We start from the raw sequence: 19,864 nt of genomic DNA on the forward strand, positions 1-19,864 counted from the left end.
TTTTTTAATAATATATAATATATTATTTTATAGTCAGAAAGACATTTAGATAGAATAGCTTGGCATTCTTATCCGTAATAAAAAAAATAAGGAAATTACAAGAGCAGCTTAAGAAAGTGTAAACCCATCGAATAATGACGGCAAAATAATGTTCTCGAATAAATTAATTCATGAGATAATACACTCTCCAGATTAATTGTTTAAATAGGGTGAAATCTACAGTTGGTCGTAGGTCGTCATGCCATCCGGGCGACCTACTAGGTCACCATGTCTTCCCGGTGAGCTATGAGAGAGATTGCATGTGCCATGCACGTTCCAACACGCTAGGCATCCGAGGTCATCCGAGCGAGCTATGCGAGAGCATCCGAGGCCATCTGAGCGAGCTATGCGAGGGCATCCGAGGGCAAGAGGAATTACGCGAGGAGCAGGAGGGAGTGCACGGCGACCTACAAGGTCACCCGGAGTGCATGGCGACCTTCAAAGTCGCCCGGAGGGCATGGCGACCTATGCTTGGGGAACGTGCATGGCTGGCCACGTAGTAGGTCGTCCGGAAGACATGGCGACCTACGGTCAACACTGTGGATTTCACCCTATTTGAGCAATTAATCTTGGGAGAGCATTATCTCGTGAAATAATTTGTTCGAGAACATTATCTCGAGAGTTTAGCCAATAATAACATTCGAACATCCTACATTTTCACCCAACTAAGGAAATTAAGAAGTAAAAACAAATAAATAAAACTAAAAATATTATGATATACAATATATTTGTCATCCATATATATATATATATATATATATATAAGAAAGGTTTTGGGAGATGAGTAACACTTGAGAAACAAACTATACAAAGAACAGAGCTGGGCTTCAATGGCGGCGGTGTGTGGTGAAAACAAGACAAGCTTTAATAAATATGCTCTTTCTTGTGCTATTCTTGCTTCTATCATCTCCATCATTTTTGGCTATGGTAATCCCTTATCCTCAAGTTAATCGGATGTGTCATTTGTTCTTATTGACATGCATGCTGGTGTTAGGTTTTACTGGATAATTAACGTTGATATTTACAGATACTGGAGTTATGAGCGGAGCGATGATTTTCATAAAGGAGGATCTGAATATCAGTGACGTCCAAGTCGAAGTCCTCGCCGGGATTCTAAATATATGCGCTCTGTTTGGATCTTTAGCGGCGGGAAGAACGTCTGATTACATTGGACGGCGCTATACGGTCGTTTTAGCGTCGGTGATTTTCTTGATCGGTTCGGTTTTGATGGGATATGCTCCGAATTACGCTATCTTAATGACCGGACGATGCATTGCCGGACTCGGTGTCGGTTTCGCCCTCATGATCGCTCCGGTTTACTCGGCAGAGATTTCGTCTCCTTCGAATCGAGGTTTGTTGACATCTTTGCCGGAGCTTTGCATCAGTTTCGGCATCTTACTCGGCTACACTTCGAATTACTTGTTCGGGAAATTGACTCTGAGACTCGGCTGGCGGATGATGCTCGGCGTCGCCGCCGTCCCTTCGATAGTCTTAGCCATCGGCATATTGAAAATGCCGGAGTCACCGAGATGGTTAGTCATGGAAGGTCGATTAAAAGACGCCAAGGCAATCTTATTACTGATATCCAACACCGAGGAAGAAGCCGAGTCTCGGTTCCACGACATAAAACTCGCGGCTGGGATCGATCCGAATTGCGTCTCGGACGTCGTCAAGCCAACCAACATCAACCACGGCCAAGGCGTATGGAAAGAACTTATAATAAACCCGACACCGAGCGTACGTCGGATCCTAATCGCCGCCATCGGAATCCATTTCTTTGAGCACGCAACGGGAATCGAAGCAGTCGTATTGTACAGTCCAAGAATCTTCAAGAAAGCCGGAATCGTCACCAAGAGCAAGCTCTTACTCGCCACTGTCGGTGTCGGCCTAACAAAAACACTTTTCATCTTAATAGCCACACTTTTCCTCGACAGATTCGGGAGACGACGACTCCTATTAACCAGCACCGGAGGAATGATCCTTTCCTTGACCGGTTTAGGCTTTGCCTTAACCATGGTGGAGATCAAACCAGACGAAAAACTACTCTGGGCATTATGTTTAAGCATCGTCTTCACCTACACGTACGTAGCCTTCTTCTCCATCGGCCTTGGTCCGATCACATGGGTTTATAGTTCCGAAATATTTCCTCTCAAATTAAGGGCACAAGGGGCCAGCATCGGTGTTGCAGTCAATAGGTTGATGAATGCCGTAGTTTCGATGAGCTTTATCTCGATATACGAGGCCATTACCATTGGAGGTGCCTTCTTTATATTCGCCGGTGTATCAGTCGTGGCATGGTGGTTTTTCTACTTTTTGCTGCCGGAAACCAAGGGAAGGACACTGGAAGAGATCGAGACGCTCTTCAGCAAGAACACCGCACGGCATGGAAACCCAAGTCTGGAAATTCAGCCGACTAGTAATACCGGTGTTTCAGTAGGAGTTTGAATTAGTGTTTTTAGAGCGGCGTTTTATGCAAAATCTGGCCTTTTTCGTGTTGTATTCTATGCAAATTGGGTACTGGTTTGTACTTTGTATCCACAATTAAGCTATGGCAATGCCGTTATTAAGTTGGTTAAATTTCGATCCAAACTCGAACAAACATGATTTTTTTTATCATATAATTATTAGATTATTAAAATATAAATATGAATATAAACAAAATTTTAAAGTACACATATGATTCCTCGACTATAGGATACTGTCTTATTAAGTAATTCAACTATTAAAAGTTACAAAATAATTTTTCGACTATATAGTGTTACTTTGTTGAGTCTCTCGATTATAAAAATTTATAAAATGATCACTCGACTATTTATTATATTTCAAACTCGTTTTTTTTTCGTTAAAAAATTAATGATTGTCTTAGCTGGACGTTAACATGATGACTGAAATGTGATAGTCGTTTGAGATTTCGAGATTAAATTTTATCATGTTACAGTCAACAAATTAACGTTCAGCTCGAAATACTGTCAATTTTTACGAAAAAGGACGAGTTTGGAGTATAATGATTAGTCGGGTGACTATTTTGTAACTTTTGATAGTCGATGGACTCAACAAAACAACGCTCTATAGTAGTAAGATCTTTTGATAACTTTTAATAGTCGAGGGATTTAATAAGACAATATCTTATAGTCGATGGATCATTCATATACTTTACCCGATTTTAAATTATATTTCAAAGATCATATTGTGAACAAATTGAAAAGTCTGACTGGAACTCGAAACCATGAACTGAACTCGTAAAAGCTCGAAATGAAGAAAAAAACATTTAAACTTAACTCGATTGAAGCTTCAAACTTATACTCGAACCTGAACCTTAAATACATAAAAACCTCATAATGTATTTTTTTTAAATCAACATATAAATGTTAATATTATTAATAATTTATTTTAAAAAATAAAATCTTTATATATTATATTTTCGATATGCTCATAAACTCTTCGAGTATAATATCAAGTAATTCGTTTCGGTTAATTAAGAATTCGAGTCGAGCTCGAGTCAAATTCACTCGAGCCAAGTATTTATCGAGCTTTGACCGAGTTGATATCAAGTAACTCACGATACGTAAATAAAAATTAAAGAGAGCAACTGGTAGCTTGATGTCTCATTGAAGCTCTCTTTATGGACCTGAAAGTTCCAAAAAACCCAGCAAAAGGAAATGCTTGGAGGGGACTCTGTTTGCAAGTGTTTTAGGATAAAAACAACTAAAAGAAGAAGCCAAAGTTGGATTGAAGATTGAAGCAACTACGAAGCTTCATAAAGCTTTTGCCGTAGATCAATGGCTAAACCCATTTCTTACTGTAACTTGCGGATCGATAATGAGCTTGGAAACAGCCATGAAGTTTCCAATAAAACAGTAAGAAAAGGATCATTTTTTAACACGAGTTCCTGAATTTTTTTTCATTTGAACAATTCTGAAGCAGTAGCCAAAATGGCTCAATTTCATGTGAACCGAGAGGCATAACAATGGCAGCATGTGCAATCTTTCTAGTTCTTGTCATGAATGCCAATGTGGGAATTGCAGAAAGAACATTGTGGTGGTATTTTCGTCCCCATGCTCACTCTTATCATTGGCTTGGACCCCAAGTCTTCCACTGCCATTTCCAAGTGTGAGTTTTTTGTTGTTGTTGTTAAATATCGATCACGGCATGATGTTCGAGTTTTCAACGTCGTAAAACTCGAACTTTTCATTCGGAGATTGCAGGTATGATCATGGGTGCAGCAGGGTCAACAGTATACTATAATCTGAGACTGAGGCACCCAACACTGGAAATGCCCCTCATAGATTATGACTTGCCATTGCTCTTCCAGCCCATGCTTATGCTTGGGATCAGCATTGGAGTTACCCTCAATATCCTGTTTGCAGATTGGATGGTTACACTTCTGCTTATCATCCTCTTCATCGGTAATAATACGTTGCTCCGACTCTTCATTTTTCTCCTCTGATATCGGTGCCATTGCCAGGTACTTCAACTAAAGCCTTGATCAAAGGTGTAGATACATGGAAGAAAGAGACAGTGATGAAGAAGGTAGAATTTTCAACTTGTTTAATCTTTTAAGTATTTCCATGGCATGGACTGTTGATGAGGAATTCGAGATTGTATTATCAGGAAGCAGCAAGGTTAGAAGCTGAGGAATTCAAACTATCTGGTGAGTGCCTTGTTAAGCAAGAAACTTAATGTAATGACCGGTTTCAATAATTTCGCACCTGCGTATGCTTACGTCCTTGAGAGTTGCAGATGGAGCTGTTCAAGATTATAAAATGTTACCTAGTGGCCCAAACGCCATACGTCATGATGATGATGTGAGTTTTAAGAACATTTGAGGTTTTCTTACAGCAATAGACTTTTCATTTCCAAATCATAATTTCCATATGATTCGATTCAGGTTCCTCTGATACAAAACATACACTGGAACGAGTTATCGCTGCTCGTTTACGCGTGGATTGGTTTTCTCGTCGTTCAGATTATTAAGGTATGCTAATATTTGTCTAAAACATCCCAAGAACCATAGTGCCTTAATTTTTTCCTTAGCTAAATGCGACACACATGCTTGTTTATGCAGGAATATCTTCAAACTTGCTCAGTCATGTATTGGATTGTGAACTCCCTGCAGGTAGAAACTCGAAATGGCCATATTTGCGGAACAGATAATTTCGAGTTTCTTATGGTTAAAATCTCTGCAATTTTATTTGTTTTCCCCCCCTATAGATACCTATTGCTGCCTCTGTGACAGTCTTTGAAGCCATATGCTTATACAAAGGGAGAAGGGTGATTGCATCAAAAGGAAAAGAAGTGACAAATTGGTAGATATATCAGATTCTTCTTTACTGTTCTTGTGGCATAATTGCTGGTCTGGTTGGTGGTCTGCTTGGACTTGGAGGTGGCTTCATCTTGGGTCCTCTTTTCCTTGAACTTGTAATTCCCCCTCAGGTATAGTTAATTGATCTGTTCAAATAATAGCATATCGGAATATAATCGTCGCTGCATATATGTCAAAGGTATCATTCTCCATGTTCATTCACTGGTCTCCTAAAGATTTGTGACATGCAAGGTGCCTTCTTGGTTCGAACAAGGAATCTCTCACACATGACCTTGTGGGAGAAACCTTTAGTTCGAACCAAAAGAGACACGCCTGCAGATGGTAGATCTTTGAGGAATCGGTATGCGCTCAATATATGTCTACATGGGGCGAGTTGTATCCCCGAGACGGGGAAATGCGTTGCAGACTGTGTTACCAGGTGCTGATCAAGTTTTGCATCTAAAGAGATAAAATGCAGCCGGTATTGACAATGTTACTATCCATTTGTCCAGGTAGCAAATGCAACATCGACGTTTTCCATGGCGTTTTCATCGACGCTGTCGGTCGTACAATAATATCTTCTCAATAGTTTCCCTATCCCATATGGTAAGTAACAAGTAAAAAATCTACCATTAGAACCAATCCCTAGCAATATCATCTTCTATTACTTGTGCTCGGACTTGATATAAATGTTTTATGTATTCGATGCATTTCGGTATCGAACATAGGCTTCATCAACCTTATAGTCGTGGCTTTAACTTCTCGTTTACCCTGCAGCCGCCTATTTTGTTCTGGTAGCCACCATAGCAGCCATCACCGGGCAGCATGTAGTCCGGAAAATCATCACCGTCTTCGGACGGACATCTATAATCATCTTCATATTAGCCTTGACGATCTTTATAAGTGCAATAAGTTTAGGTAATGCAATGCTTTCCTTTGCTTCAATGGTAAATATATATACCCTTATAGGAAGCCGAGCTGAAGCATACATTTTGGTGAATGTTTGCAGGTGGAGTTGGCATTGCTGATATGGTTGAAAAACTGGAAGATGAAGAGTACATGGGATTTGAAAACCTCTGCAAGATCTCTTGAGTTTCTTTTTTATTTGTTATTTTGAGCTTATTTCTGATGGAGCAGAGAGCAAGCAATTAATTGTATTGAAGTTTGAGGCCTTCGAAGCCAACTATTTGTCAATTTTTTTCAATTATAGATTTTAGTTTTGGTTGTATATGGTGGTGGGCATTCATTTTTTTTACCCTCCATTTCTTAAGAGCGCAATGTATTAATCTTGTGGTCGTGAGATCGAGTCTTACGATGGACAATTCATAATTTTGATTACCGGAGGTCTTTCACTGAAGCTACTCTCAACCTGGCGTTGGGAGCAACCTAATACCTTACCTCCCCTCACTCTATTACATATGAAAATAAGATCAATTAATTTCTCACAATGATGATTTTTTAAGTACAAAAAAACTCGAATATAAAATATTGCTTAAACGATATAAAAATATTTGAATGAGTTAAATTCAAATAATAATATTTATAATATATATTATCAACAACTAAATAAAATTTTGAATAAATAATTTCTGATAATTAATCTAAATTATTAAAAAAAAGTTCATATTGCTGTAATACGTGTGAAATGTAAGATATATGCGACGAACACCTGGGAAACGCATGCGATGCAGCTGTTTACGTGTCTTTCGAGAGAACCGACGGCGTCGTTTTCAATCGCATTTATCATTCAGCGAGGGACAGCGCAGACAGAAAACGGACGGTTCAGATTTTCAAAATTAAAGAAAAAGACACGGACGGTTACGATCAGAAACCAAACCCCGATTTGCGTAATAATAACGCATTTTACAATAAATGGACTCTTTACGTGGCGCACACGTATTGGACGGATTCTGCCGAATTCCCCTCACCCTTCGTTTCCGCGCCATATCCTCTTCCTATCCGTACGGCGTTATCCACGTGGGCGAATCTCAAACGTTCATCATTCCAAACCCTCTTTTACCTTGACCGTCCGTTCTTAAAAATTCCCCTATATATTTTAGGTTTTTGCTGGGAAGTATACATTCTAAAGTTATAATATTCTCTTTCATTTGCTATTCCTTCTTTCCGTCTACTTAGTGCGAAATCTCAGATCTATTATCTATGATTCCTGATTCGAGTTTTGTTTCTATAGATCCGGTCGAATGGTGTAACGATCTACGATTTGGTATCAGATTTTCGATGATATGATTAACGCCGTCTGATGCATATCTAAAAAGGTCTTCGACGGAAAGATCCGGAAGCTTTGCAGGAAGTTGTCATCTGTATGTTGATATCTTTGTTCATATGTATGTAATTTCGTTTTTTTAATCTTTCTGGATAATTAATCTCAAAAATTCGTTATTTATTCCTTTTATCTTTTGAAATATTACAGCGATGGTGATCCGTTTGATCTCGCTCGTGGTTTCTTTTATCGATCTTGAGATGCGTTGCAGGAATAAATCAACCATCTGTGATGTTATATGACAGAGATCTTGGATTGGAAGCTGGTTTGTGATTGAAAGGATGTGTAAGATATCAAGGGAAATGGTCCTGATCTATCTTTGTCATCCGAGGCCTTTGCCATGACAGGTGCGCTTGCATGGCAGGTCACCCGAACTTAATAAAAAAATCTATTATTTGGTGTTTCGGAGGGGAGTTCGCACGGGGTTGCCCGGGTTCTCTCCTCTGCTGTGGTGTCTCGTCTCTCTTTACTCTCTCACCCTTTACGCTTTCCTATTATTTACTCAATTAGCATACGCTGCGTAATACTGGATCGACGAATGGTCCCCAATCGTCATTATCATCATCATCAACTTGGATTTAGCTCATGTTCTCCAAGCTATTAACCGTCAACTACTTACAAATCTCAAAGCAAAGGTATTTGATCTTCTTTAAAATAAACTAATATTGATGAAGGTATGAAGTTGATTAATATATATTATTCACTATATGCAATTAACATACTGGGTTGGTATGCTTTTTTGAGTCATTCAAACATGGATATAATCTATAAAATCATTTAAAAAAAACCAAAATCTGGTTTAAATATTAACTTTTTTTTGTTAAACTTTCAAATTTGCTTGAGCTTGTACGTGTAGAGATTATTTTTTTCTCTAATTAAATTTATATTATTAAATTTTGACATTTTATAGAACTGGCCTTTCAATTATGTCTTTTCATAAAGCTTTCGAATTGTTTGATTTATTTAATGTTTTTCTACCGTAATTTATTTCTCGAAGACTTTTTTTTTGAAAATCAATATCTTCGGATATTATCATACTCTACTTTTACAAAATTTGTTTGGTGAGCTAACTAAAGCTATTTTGATAAAAAAACCAAAATTATTGTTTCTTAGATTTATTTCATATTGGTAAGCTAAATCTTATGTTTCTTGCATATATTTGTTCTTTGGTTTTGATTTGGAAATTGAGAAGCTGGACATGCCATTCTTATTGCATCTTAAATAATGGATAAATTGCACGTTTAAAAGGTTATATGGTGTTAACACTGGAAGTAATCACATTTAAGCAGCCTTTGTTAAATTTCAGATGACCCCAATTTGGCCCAAGTATTGAAGTTTTCCACCATTTAGACTCCATCTCCTGAAACAGCCCGTAATTTTTCAGTTGTTTTAAATTTTCTTGTTTCTACCATGGTTAATTTACATGGACATTATATTGTCAGTATTGTTTCATCGAACTTTGTACCTTTAGTTAAGTTTAGTATGTAGTTGCTTTGTATCATATGTGCAATACTTGTATTGCTTTTTGTAGTTGCACGGTCCCTTGTTTGGGTCTCTGTTTAACGTTGGGTTGAAGGTTGAAGATCATTTACTGGCCATTGAATTTATCGACGAAAGATGTATCAACGGAGAGTTGTTTTGGAAACTGCCTCATCTTTAACTAACATCGGAAAGTAAGCACTGTCATCTGAGGAGATTCTGACGCGCAGCTGGTCTACTGTTTGAGAGATTTCCTCCATATTCTAGTTCTTGAAGCATTGAAGCCTACAGCGTAAGTTGAACCCATCTGGTTTTGCTTGGTGCACTGCTCGATTTAGTTTTGAAGATTGATGATTCTGGTGTTACATATGTTGATGTGTAACGGGCCCCTTTTGCATAGTGAAATATTCAGTGTACTTCGGTACCGTGGTTTTTCCCCTTTCATGGGGTTTCCACGTTAATTTTTCCTGTCGCATTTATTGTTTATTTGCATTCATCTACGATCAAATCAAAGACTATGCCTGCAGGTATGATAGAAACACGTTTCCAGTATTCCCTTGTATGGAAGTTTCAGCTGGTATATTCTTTGATGATATTGATTCTTTTAAAGTTACATCTGGTATCTTCTAATTTGGAAGAAATGTCGAATTTGAAATACGTGGGGATTCTGCAACAACTGAATTTTTTATGATCGACTTACCGTAATCAGATTAACGAGTTGATTTCTTCCTTCAGTTGGGAAGTTGTATCTGAACCTGAGTTCTAGTTTCTGAAGGTCCAAGGAAGTAAAGCTGAATCAATAATCGTGTTACCGGTTGTGTTATAGCTGGAATGTTGGAAGTGAGTTTTGGAATGGTAGATTGGCCTAGCTAGTGACTATTTAAGAAAGATCTGTAAGCTCAAAATGGTAGAGTGCTCGATCCCCCGAGGTTGGGAGGATGACGGCTCGAATCCGTCCAGATCTCGTCGTATTTACCTTTGTACGACCTTGTAAAATAATATTTAAAAACATAAAAATGAGGAAGAGTCTCAAAATTTTGAAAATTTATATTCTAACCATAGGACTTCTTGTCGACCTCGCAATAACCCCATAAAATGCGACCAATTGATATAAGTTTTTATTAAATTAAAAATTAAGGATTAAAGTTAATTTTAGTGATCAAATTGACTACTTTTAAAATTTAGGTGACTTAATCTATAAATTTTATAATTGATTAGAATAAAATATTTTAAAGTATGTTCAAATTAAGGCATTAGACAAATTAAAAATATAATTAGGAACAAATTGCATTAAATGAAAACATAAGGAAACAAATTATAAAAAAATAGTGACCAAAATGAAAGAAAACAAATTAGGGTGTTAGTGTTGTGAATATGGAACTTTATAAGGACTCATGCTTTAGTTTATCAATTTTGTTAATTTTCATGTAAATATTTTTGTTAAAGGTTAACGACATGCTATTATATTAAAATCATTTAAGTAATTCAGTAGTTATGTTGACTTAAATTTGAAAGTAGTGGGCATTTTGAGACCAAATACATAGTTAGGTGGTCATTTGTATAATTTATTCTAACTTTTTCTTTTTGTTTCTTTTTTCAATCTTGTATATTTCTAAAAATTTATCACTCAACCATGAACTCTGGTTGAAACCCTTATTTATTGGCTAAATTTTCAATTACCAAGTCAATCAATATTGTAATTGACGTCATTGTATTAAATTCTCATAACAAATAATTGTTGTTGAAGACCTATAAGCTAGGAAGAGAAGACGGGATGAAGAAAATTCTCGAAACGATAGTGAGATTATACATGGCAAATTTGACAAGTATTTGATTTCTTGAATCGATTTATTTGAACCGAGATTCGATATAGACTTGAATATTATAACCCAAAATTGATTCTAAACTCAAAATAAACTGAATTGAATCAAAACCGACCCAAATTATATTTTAACCTAAATCAACCCGAACCGAAAGTAACCCGAACCGAAAATCAACCTAGATTGAAAATAACTTGAATCGAAAGTAACCAAAATTTAATTTACCCATACCCAATTGGAATCAAACTTTGATTCGATTTTAACCTAATAATTGAGTCTAAGTGAACAAATAATTTATTTAATTTTTTATTATATTATTATTATTATATATTTTTAGTAATTAGATAAATAGTATAATGATATATTTTTTATTCTCATTTTATATTGTACAATTAGTTCATCACCACATTTAGTAATAGTTTAGTAGTTCAATATAATTTTTATTCGGTTAAAAGACCATCTCTATATCCAATAAATTATAAATCATTCCAAAATATTATTTTTGATAGGGAAGATTATAAAATCAAATTATTCAAACAAAAACATTGAATTTATGTGATATATTTAATTCACATTATTCAAACGATTGATTATAGTTAACTTTAAAATAAAATAAATTTTGAATACATGTGTTAAATAAAAAGTTCTCATTCAAAATTAATTTAAAGACTAAAGATACAAATCAAGTCAAATAATGACATTCAATTATTCTTGCATGTCAAACTCACTTATAATTTTTAAAAAAATAATTAAATTGAAATAAGTATATATATATATATATATATATATATATATATATATATATATATATCATGTATTTTTTAAATATGATAAATGATAATTGGTTATAACAAAGAGGGTTAATACTACAATCAATCTTAAAATTTATTATGATTTATAAAGTTATTGTTATACTTCCAAATATTCTAATTTGAATTAATTTATTTAAACTAAAACTTTTAGACCTGAATTTGAGATGTGACAATATGTAGTCAGATAAATTTTATGAATTAAAGTTATAAAGAGCTACATCGATGATTAAGACAACAAATAGTGAAGACGATTGACCTAAACAAAAACAACCCGAATTAACTTGAAAATCTAAAGGTTGATCTGAACTAAAACCAACTCGAATTGACTCGAAAATCTAAAGTTTGACCTAATCGAAACCAACCGATCCGATATTGACCCGATTCGAAACCAACTGATTCGATATTAACCTGACTCAAACACCAACTGATTCAATTTTGACCCAACCCAAAAACCAACTGACCCGATTTGATCCGACCCAATACCCGACCCAAAATGAATTTCCATTGACCCGAACTAAATCCGAACCGAATACAATCTTAACCTGAAATTACCCGATTTGAAACTACCTAACCCGAACACAATCCGAATGATCCGATTGTCACCTCTCAGTGAGATTTAATTAAACCAAAGAACAAATAATTATAATAGAATAACAATTTTAAGTTGAGATAAAAAAAATAAAGTGTATTCTTAAATTTAAAATAAGAATTATATATATATATATATATATATATATAAAGATAAAAGTAAAATATATTTTTCAAAGTTATTTTTTATTAAGCTAAGGTAATTACAAAATAATATATGTTATTGACAATAAATGTTTAATCACACTGCTACAGCTACTTGTGCTCAAACCTGTGACATTTAAGAACAACAATGATTCCTTTAACCATTAAAATAAGTTGGTTCGTTATTCAAAATTCAAAATTAAGTTTTAAAAACTATTAGATCAAATATATACCATATGTTGATGATTATATATCAATAGAGTTGTTGACTTAGTGGCAGGACGCATTGTTTAATTTTCTAATAGTCCATGTTATTCTCCACTTGCTCATACTCATGTATATTTATTTTCTTTCAATCATATGGCAACATGTGTTACTTTATGGTTTGAGCAAAATAAATTTAATTAAATTATAATAAATTAAAATAAATATGACTCTTTAATTAATGATTGACACATGTCACAATATGATTAGAAAATTAAATTTATTGAATTAAATTAAAATTAGGATCAATGATAAAATATCTAAGTAACAAGAACTAAATCTATAATTATATCAAAATTTTAACGGCCACGTCAGCACTTCTGTAAACGGTTAATGACAGGTGACTTGATTGACAACAATTAAATAGTTAGATGGTCTGAGTGATAAAATTAAAAGAATGATGGTAAAAGTCAAATGGCTTAAATAGTTAGGTGGTTATCGGTACAATTTACCCTTATATTTATGCTGATTTTTTAACTAAAAAGAACTTCTAATCATATTTTTATCATATTTTAATTTTCAATTTTCCCCCTGTTATCGTAATTTTATTATTGTTTTCCATGCCTTGTCACTTGTGATTACTCATTGCCTTAACAAGAAAAATATACTTTAAAAGAACAAACAAGGCCCACGCTTTGTGCGCTAGGATATGAAAATAAAACAAAGATCTGTTTCCCTCACACTTCCCCACCATTAATAAATGAAATTCTCGATAATCTCGTTGCCCCTGATACTTTCAATATTGAGCCGATTTGTGCTTAACCAGGTTCTGTTTCTTCTTATTTTAATATTTCTCTTTAGCCAATACTTGTAGTGTCGTTGAGTGGCGAAGTAGATCTATCTGCATTGACTGATTCATCTCTATTTTTGGAGCAATTTATTTTTAATTCTGTGTTTTATAAGATTTGAAGAAAATGATGTGTTTCTTCTCTCTCTCTCTCTCTCTTTTTGAAAGTTAACGTGGAGATAGATCTGATTTTGTGATTGATGGATCTTTAAGAGCTCTGGACCTCTGATCAATGAATGCTTGGAGTATTAATCGCCTTTTTATGATTTCTTTTCTCTGCGTTGCTTTTCGAATTTTTCATTTAAGATGACTAATGTGTATTAATCTCTCGTTAGGTAAGGAAATTCGGACTTAATGGAAGCTGTTAAGTTTGTGTTTTTGATAATCAAATTAGAGCAGTTGTTTTATTTTATTTTTTTCCGGTTAATCTGTAAAGTTGTGGTTATTAACTTTTTGATTGACTTAATTTGCAGAGAAATGTTTCTTCGTAGAAAGCATACACCGAAGGATGATTCCGAGCAACGAGATGCGAAGGTGACTTTTTTTTATTCATATATACACATGAACTTTAAGTAGAAAAATTTTGATTGATTCTGTTCAAAGTTTATGGACCTGATCTCTAGAATATATTTAATTCATGTTTTTTTTGCAGTTTTTGTGTTCGACACATATCGTAGGAAGCATACACTCGTATCTGACACATATCTTAATACGCATAACATGCATTTCGTTTCTAACGAACGCCGGATGCTTGAACATAGTAGCTGTTAATTTGTGATTTTTTGGTGTCAAGACAGAATATTAGTGTGTTAAATTGTTCGGTTGCAGTTGTAATTAAACTCTATATACTTGGTTGATATGCAGGTCAGTGAACTCAGGACTACAATAGGTCCCCTCTCTGGACGCAGTTCAATGTACTGTACCGATGCATGCCTCAGGAGATATTTAGAAGCTCGGAATTGGAATGTTTATAAGGCAAAGAAAATGTTGGAAGAGACGTTAAAATGGAGATCAACTTATAAGCCTGATGAAATCCGTTGGGTATGTTCTATAATCCCTACCTCTTTATGATAGTAACAAATATATATGTTAGTCAATCTTAGTTGATGGTATGATACACACACGCATACGTACATACGTACGTACACGTATGTACGTATGTACGTATGTACGTATGTACGTATGTATGTATGTACGCATGTACGTATATACGTATGTACGTATGTACGTATGTACGTATGTACGTATGTACGTACGTATGTATGTATGTATGTACGTATGTATGTATTTCAAGATTTTCATGTATCTTGAGTACTCTGGAGTCTGGATTATCTTACTTTGTTGCTTAGTTCTAGTCGAAACTTGTTTAGATTAGTTTTGTTGTCTCAATATAAATTTATGATTTGATGATTATGAAGTGGGATAATTGCTCTCTCCTTCTACCTGATCACCGATCACATGTTTCATTCTTGGTTTTGCATACGACTGTGAGTTTATATCTTATACAATCTTTTGGTGATAAACCCTCTTATTTCTGGTTTCACAAACTTGCCTCATTGCATGTTCTTCTCCAGCATGAAGTGGCACTCGAAGGTGAGACCGGAAAAGTTTCCCGGGCGAATTTCCATGACCGTCAAGGAAGAACAGTGCTTATAATGAGGCCTGGAATGCAGGTATGCACTGGGTTTCATTCAGTTCGTTTTGGTTCACCAAAGCTTACTCTCTTAATTTTTCCACCTATATTTCCTTGGCAGAACACAACATCAGCAGAAAATAATATCCGCCATTTGGTCTATCTCTTAGAAAATGCCATCCTTAATCTCTCAGAGGGCCAAGATCAAATGTCATGGTTGATAGATTTCACAGGGTTTTCATTGAGCACTAGTGTTCCCATCCGAACAGCCCGGGACATCATTTACATTCTTCAAAGTCACTACCCAGAGAGGCTGGCGATCGCTTTCTTGTATAATCCACCAAGGTTTTTTGAAGCATTCTATAAGGTTTGTACTCCCGCCTTTCCATTTGATTTCTTGTATTATTTAAGCATTCTATACGTCCAGACACGGACACAAAGACATATCCTTATCCGATATGAACTCTCGAGTTCGAGTAACGTAGTCAAATGCAGATATTTGAAGAAAAATGTAGATCCATTAACGTAGAGACTCACTTGAACAGTTGGTTTCAGATTTATATATTTCATTTGACTGATATACTTTGCTCTTAAACATGTTCCACAGGCTGTCAAGCTGTTTCTGGATCCAAAAACAGCTCAGAAGGTGAAGTTTGTTTACCCTAAAAACAATGACAGCGTCGAGCTCATGCGATCATACTTTGATGTTGAGAACCTTCCTGGTGAATTTGGCGGGAAAGCGACGTTGAAGTATGACCATGAAGAGTTCTCACGACTGATGGCTCAAGATGATGTAAAAACAGCTAAATTCTGGGGAACTGATGAGAAACACCACCAAATCGGCAACGCACATTCGGGTACTAGGACTTAAAAAGTTCCTTTTGCATCTTTAACATTGTTTTGATTTGGGTACTAGGACCGAGTAAAAGAACCGAAAATCGATCCGAATCGTAGTGTTCGAACAAGTTATGGTTTACAAATTTAAAATTCATAGTTATCGGATCGAACTTATTTTTTTATTTAATTTATAATTTAATTAATGGTCTAATAGACTGTTCTTCTGTTAACTTTTTCACAAGCACATCTCCAGAATTGGAGCTAGATGACAGATTAGCTAACTGAGCTCCCTCAAGTTCCTTTAAGAGAGGTATCCCCATAATGTAAAAAACAAAAGAGATAATTACACAAGATGTCCCCAAACTATTATTCTCATTCTTAATTGGTCCTTAAACTTTATTCAGCATTATCCTTTTTTGATCCTTTTGTTAATAGGACGTTCATTTTATTGATTTTCGAAAGTCATGAGAATTAAACCAAGGGTCTAAAAAAGTAAAGTTATTTGTGAACGTCCTCAAACTACATCGATTATTTAATTGAATTAATTGAAATTTTAACATATATAGTATATTTTTAGTTTTAAACTCAATTCTTATTGATGGCTTCGTCTTGATTAATCTGGACCGACCTGCACACACACTTGGTTTTGGTCGATGAGTCTTTCATCAGAGATTTTTTAAATACACAATGACTCAAACTTTAGACCTTTTATAAGCGATATCAAGCTGTTTATCAATCGAACCAACTCCCGTTAGATTTGAACAAAGATTTTGATCACCTTTCTTTACTTTTTTTACTCTAGTTAAAGCCTCACATTCTTTTTTATTAATATGTGATAAGTATAATGCAATATCTGTTTAAATATAACTCTTAATTATTTGACGTTGAATGTTTATTGACATTCCTGATGTTCAAACCCAAAACCTCAAAGAATTACAATAATTCTTTTACCATAATTCTTTTACCACCGATTTTGTTTAGTTCATCAAAAGTCTCGCGTTCTTTGATTGCGAGAAAAGAGTAACATTATTAAGGATTTTATTTTCTTATTCTTCGTATACAAAACTTGGAAGATTATATTAATATTAAAGATAATACCTAAATTTTGAGATTATTTTGTTCAAGCAAAATTACTCTTAAGACAATATTTATACAACACAATAAAGCACTCAATTATTACATTTATTTATTTTAGTTAAACAATATAATATTCAATAATTAACAATATCTTAAACTAATTACGTGATTTGTAAGAGTAATAATCTCATTAATTTGGTTATTTAACAATAAACATATATTTTCAAGGTGGACAAAAGATAAAAATATATTTCTTAATATATTTATAAATGTTGGTAAAAAATAAAAATATTTTAAATTATATTTGTATTGTATCAATACAAATATAATTTTTAACAAAATTATTTTCAACAACAAAACTGTAAAATGGTTATAATAAAATTAATATACTCTTCTACAATTTATTAAATAAATTCATAAACGATAACTTTTCTTATTAAATAATAGGTCATTGTAAAGTAATATTTGTTCTAAATACTCTCGATCATTTAATAATGAACGCTCAATCACCCATATTATGTAGTCAATAGTACTCGAAGAGGCCTCTAGAAATAATAATCATTCATTTAACCACTGAGATAATTTGATTTTCAATCAACGATAACTTAATACACACAATATATTAAATATGAATACAACATAAAAGAATGTGTTTCAATAGGATGTATACAATAACTATATATATATATATATTTTGAATAGTCGGGGTAATTATAATATAATATATGTTCATAATCTTTCTTAGTTATTGATAGTGTATTTACACCATACAGACACAACTATTTGAACCTAAATCACACAAAATAAATTCTTTTAATAGTAAAATTGTTTAATGAGTTTATATATATATAATTGAATAGATCAATTTAGATAAATAAAATAATTAAACGAAATATTACATTAAGAATAGAAAATATCTTAACTTTAGCATATGATTTTTTTTATTAATATGGGTAAGTATAATGTAATATTTGTTCATAAATAATTCTCTACTATTTGGCATTAAACATTCACATCCTGACACTCATAGTGCTCGAACCCAAAATCTCAAAGAATATCAATAATTTCTTTATCACGAAGGCCGTTTGGTTCGTGCTAGTATATGATATTTTTATTTCTAACATGTATTATGATTGGTTTGATTTTTTGTTTCTCAATTATATCTCTATTAAAAGGAAAAACAAAAAAAAAAGTAGGTTGAAGCAAAAGACAGAACAAAGACAAAGACAAATACTAACTTGAAAATCGCAACGAGAGAATAGCAACGCGAAATGAAAATCGCAACGAGAGAATCGTAACGCGAAATGAAATCTAAGTGAAATGGTTAATCTATTATTGAAATGACCAGTAAACATATCATCAGTTTCAATATAAAAAACCTACAATAATGCAAAAATTTCAAAATAAAAATAATTAAAAAAACTAACCCTCGGAGGTTGATTTTTCATTTCTGAATATTGTGAGGGATTTCTGACCATGAATGGTTGTGAGAGATTTCGCCGGAGATGGGGATGGAAATCTTCGGAGATGGGGACGGATTTCGCCGTAGAGAGTGAGAGATGGAGATGTGACTGAGTTGTGATTTTAGGTTTTAGGTTATGAGTTGCGATTACGGGATTTTGTCTTAATATTCGTTTTTGTAATTTGAAAATAAAATACGCGTAGCGATTATAATGGCGCTTTAAAAATCGCGTTGCGATTTACGGATACGCGTTGCGATTTACTGATTATCGTTGCGATTTACGGATACGCGTTGCGATATACGGATACGCATTGCGATTTACGGATACGCGTTACGATTTACGGATACACGTTGCGATTTACGGATACGCGTTGCGATTTATGTGTTCGCGTTGCGATTCTTGAAAATCGCAATGCGAATTTGTACTATCGCATTGCGATTGTCAAGAATCGCGTTGCGATTTTGGAAACTGATTTGCGATTCTGGGGATCGCGTTGCGATTTTGTTGGTCATTTTGGCAAATCCAAAAAAAGTTGGTTAAAATCGTATATTATAAGACATTTTTGGTCAGTGAGGCGATTTTCTCTTAATGAAATGGACCGCTCCATTTCACTTTGTTTGCGTTTATACGAAATTGCTTGGAAGATAAGCCTGCCCTACAAATTTACGCTTTCGGAAACTTAGACAAGGTAGCTAGACTAGTGCTCCTGCTCTTCTGCAAAGTCGAGTGGTATGTTGACCCCTGCCTCACGACATATCTCACCGTTTTCCATTCATGTAGTGCTTGGATACCCATGTGGTTCAAGAAATTCAATATTTTTCGCCTTATTTTCATATTAAAAATGATGATTTGAACGATGAAATCAACAGAAAAAAAAAGATGAAAGTTAATATAGATTGATTCAATTAACTCAATATTCATTATTATTTTAATATAAATTTAACCAAGCCTTCAAGTAGAGATATGAGTAGATAGTCATAGGGAATCTAACACACACGCACACACACTAAAAGGAAAAGTGCAGTATTAGCTATGGATCAGCATTCCCGCACAAGAAAAGCCCGTGGTTTGGGGGTGGGGGTCCTCCTGCTCTCTTTCTTTCCATGATCATCTTTTTTCTTTAGCTTAAAACTCCTTTTGTTTAAGAGATTCTCTAAATATTCTAAAGTTTTCTTTGCCTTGTGCCTGTGCTCTCGAGGCTGCAGGAAGATTCCAGGCAAACAAGCTAACACCCAACTCATAATGTCGTAACCGATTTTCGTTCGGGCACGAAATTTTACTTGACGGGAAAGTGATGTGAATAAATAATTTTTAAAATAATTTGGGAGTCGCCATCGA

At 34.4% G+C, this 19,864-nt stretch overlaps 3 protein-coding genes and 1 long non-coding RNA gene across 7 annotated transcripts; all 4 read left to right on the forward strand.

Moving 5' to 3' along the window:
- Positions 1–385: 385 nt before the first annotated feature.
- On the forward strand, positions 386–2,484 carry LOC120200084 (probable polyol transporter 6). The gene is made up of 3 exons (XM_039201008.1): positions 386–453; positions 836–966; positions 1,067–2,484. The coding sequence occupies exons 1-3, from the start codon at positions 386–388 to the stop codon at positions 2,482–2,484; spliced, it is 1,617 nt and encodes a 538-aa protein (XP_039056939.1).
- Positions 2,485–4,080: 1,596 nt separating this feature from the next.
- On the forward strand, positions 4,081–6,483 carry LOC120200034 (sulfite exporter TauE/SafE family protein 3-like). Its single transcript, XM_039200980.1, has 11 exons — positions 4,081–4,149; positions 4,245–4,445; positions 4,505–4,569; positions 4,651–4,690; positions 4,780–4,844; positions 4,928–5,014; positions 5,105–5,155; positions 5,251–5,472; positions 5,854–5,947; positions 6,119–6,259; positions 6,351–6,483. Exons 1-8 carry the CDS (start codon positions 4,095–4,097, stop codon positions 5,347–5,349), a joined length of 663 nt encoding a protein of 220 aa, XP_039056911.1. The 5' UTR covers positions 4,081–4,094; the 3' UTR covers positions 5,350–5,472; positions 5,854–5,947; positions 6,119–6,259; positions 6,351–6,483.
- Positions 6,484–7,438: 955 nt separating this feature from the next.
- LOC120200035 lies at positions 7,439–10,157 on the forward strand. Of its 4 annotated transcripts, none has more exons than XR_005523511.1 (3): positions 7,439–7,686; positions 7,773–8,257; positions 8,912–10,157. It is a non-coding gene; the product is annotated as an uncharacterized LOC120200035 (long non-coding RNA). The 4 variants fall into 4 exon arrangements; XR_005523512.1 differs by having other exon boundaries at positions 8,929–10,157; XR_005523509.1 differs by having other exon boundaries at positions 9,154–10,157.
- Positions 10,158–13,406: 3,249 nt separating this feature from the next.
- LOC120200036 (phosphatidylinositol transfer protein PDR16-like) lies at positions 13,407–16,216 on the forward strand. Its single transcript, XM_039200982.1, has 6 exons — positions 13,407–13,495; positions 13,990–14,050; positions 14,381–14,557; positions 15,091–15,189; positions 15,271–15,516; positions 15,757–16,216. The coding sequence occupies exons 2-6, from the start codon at positions 13,994–13,996 to the stop codon at positions 16,018–16,020; spliced, it is 843 nt and encodes a 280-aa protein (XP_039056913.1). The 5' UTR covers positions 13,407–13,495; positions 13,990–13,993; the 3' UTR covers positions 16,021–16,216.
- The last annotated feature ends 3,648 nt before the right edge of the window (positions 16,217–19,864 follow it).

The sequence above is a fragment of the Hibiscus syriacus genome, unplaced genomic scaffold (assembly GCF_006381635.1).
Source record: "Hibiscus syriacus cultivar Baekdansim isolate YM2019G1 unplaced genomic scaffold, ASM638163v2 tig00005929_pilon, whole genome shotgun sequence".
NCBI lineage: Eukaryota > Viridiplantae > Streptophyta > Magnoliopsida > Malvales > Malvaceae > Hibiscus > Hibiscus syriacus.

Bases quoted from the DNA above. Each gene is read 5' to 3' on its own strand.
- LOC120200084 (XM_039201008.1), top strand. From the start codon at position 386: ATGCGAGGGCATCCGAGGGCAAGAGGAATTACGCGAGGAGCAGGAGGG. The intron at 454-835 runs GTCACCCGGAGT...GTAACACTTGAG, and splicing joins AGTGCACGGCGACCTACAAG to AAACAAACTATACAAAGAAC. The intron at 967-1,066 runs GTAATCCCTTAT...TGATATTTACAG, and splicing joins CTCCATCATTTTTGGCTATG to ATACTGGAGTTATGAGCGGA.
- LOC120200034 (XM_039200980.1), top strand. From the start codon at position 4,095: ATGCTCACTCTTATCATTGGCTTGGACCCCAAGTCTTCCACTGCCATT. The intron at 4,150-4,244 runs GTGAGTTTTTTG...CGGAGATTGCAG, and splicing joins TTCCACTGCCATTTCCAAGT to GTATGATCATGGGTGCAGCA. The intron at 4,570-4,650 runs GTAGAATTTTCA...TTGTATTATCAG, and splicing joins AAGAGACAGTGATGAAGAAG to GAAGCAGCAAGGTTAGAAGC.
- LOC120200036 (XM_039200982.1), top strand. From the start codon at position 13,994: ATGTTTCTTCGTAGAAAGCATACACCGAAGGATGATTCCGAGCAACGA. The intron at 14,051-14,380 runs GTGACTTTTTTT...GTTGATATGCAG, and splicing joins CCGAGCAACGAGATGCGAAG to GTCAGTGAACTCAGGACTAC. The intron at 14,558-15,090 runs GTATGTTCTATA...GTTCTTCTCCAG, and splicing joins AGCCTGATGAAATCCGTTGG to CATGAAGTGGCACTCGAAGG.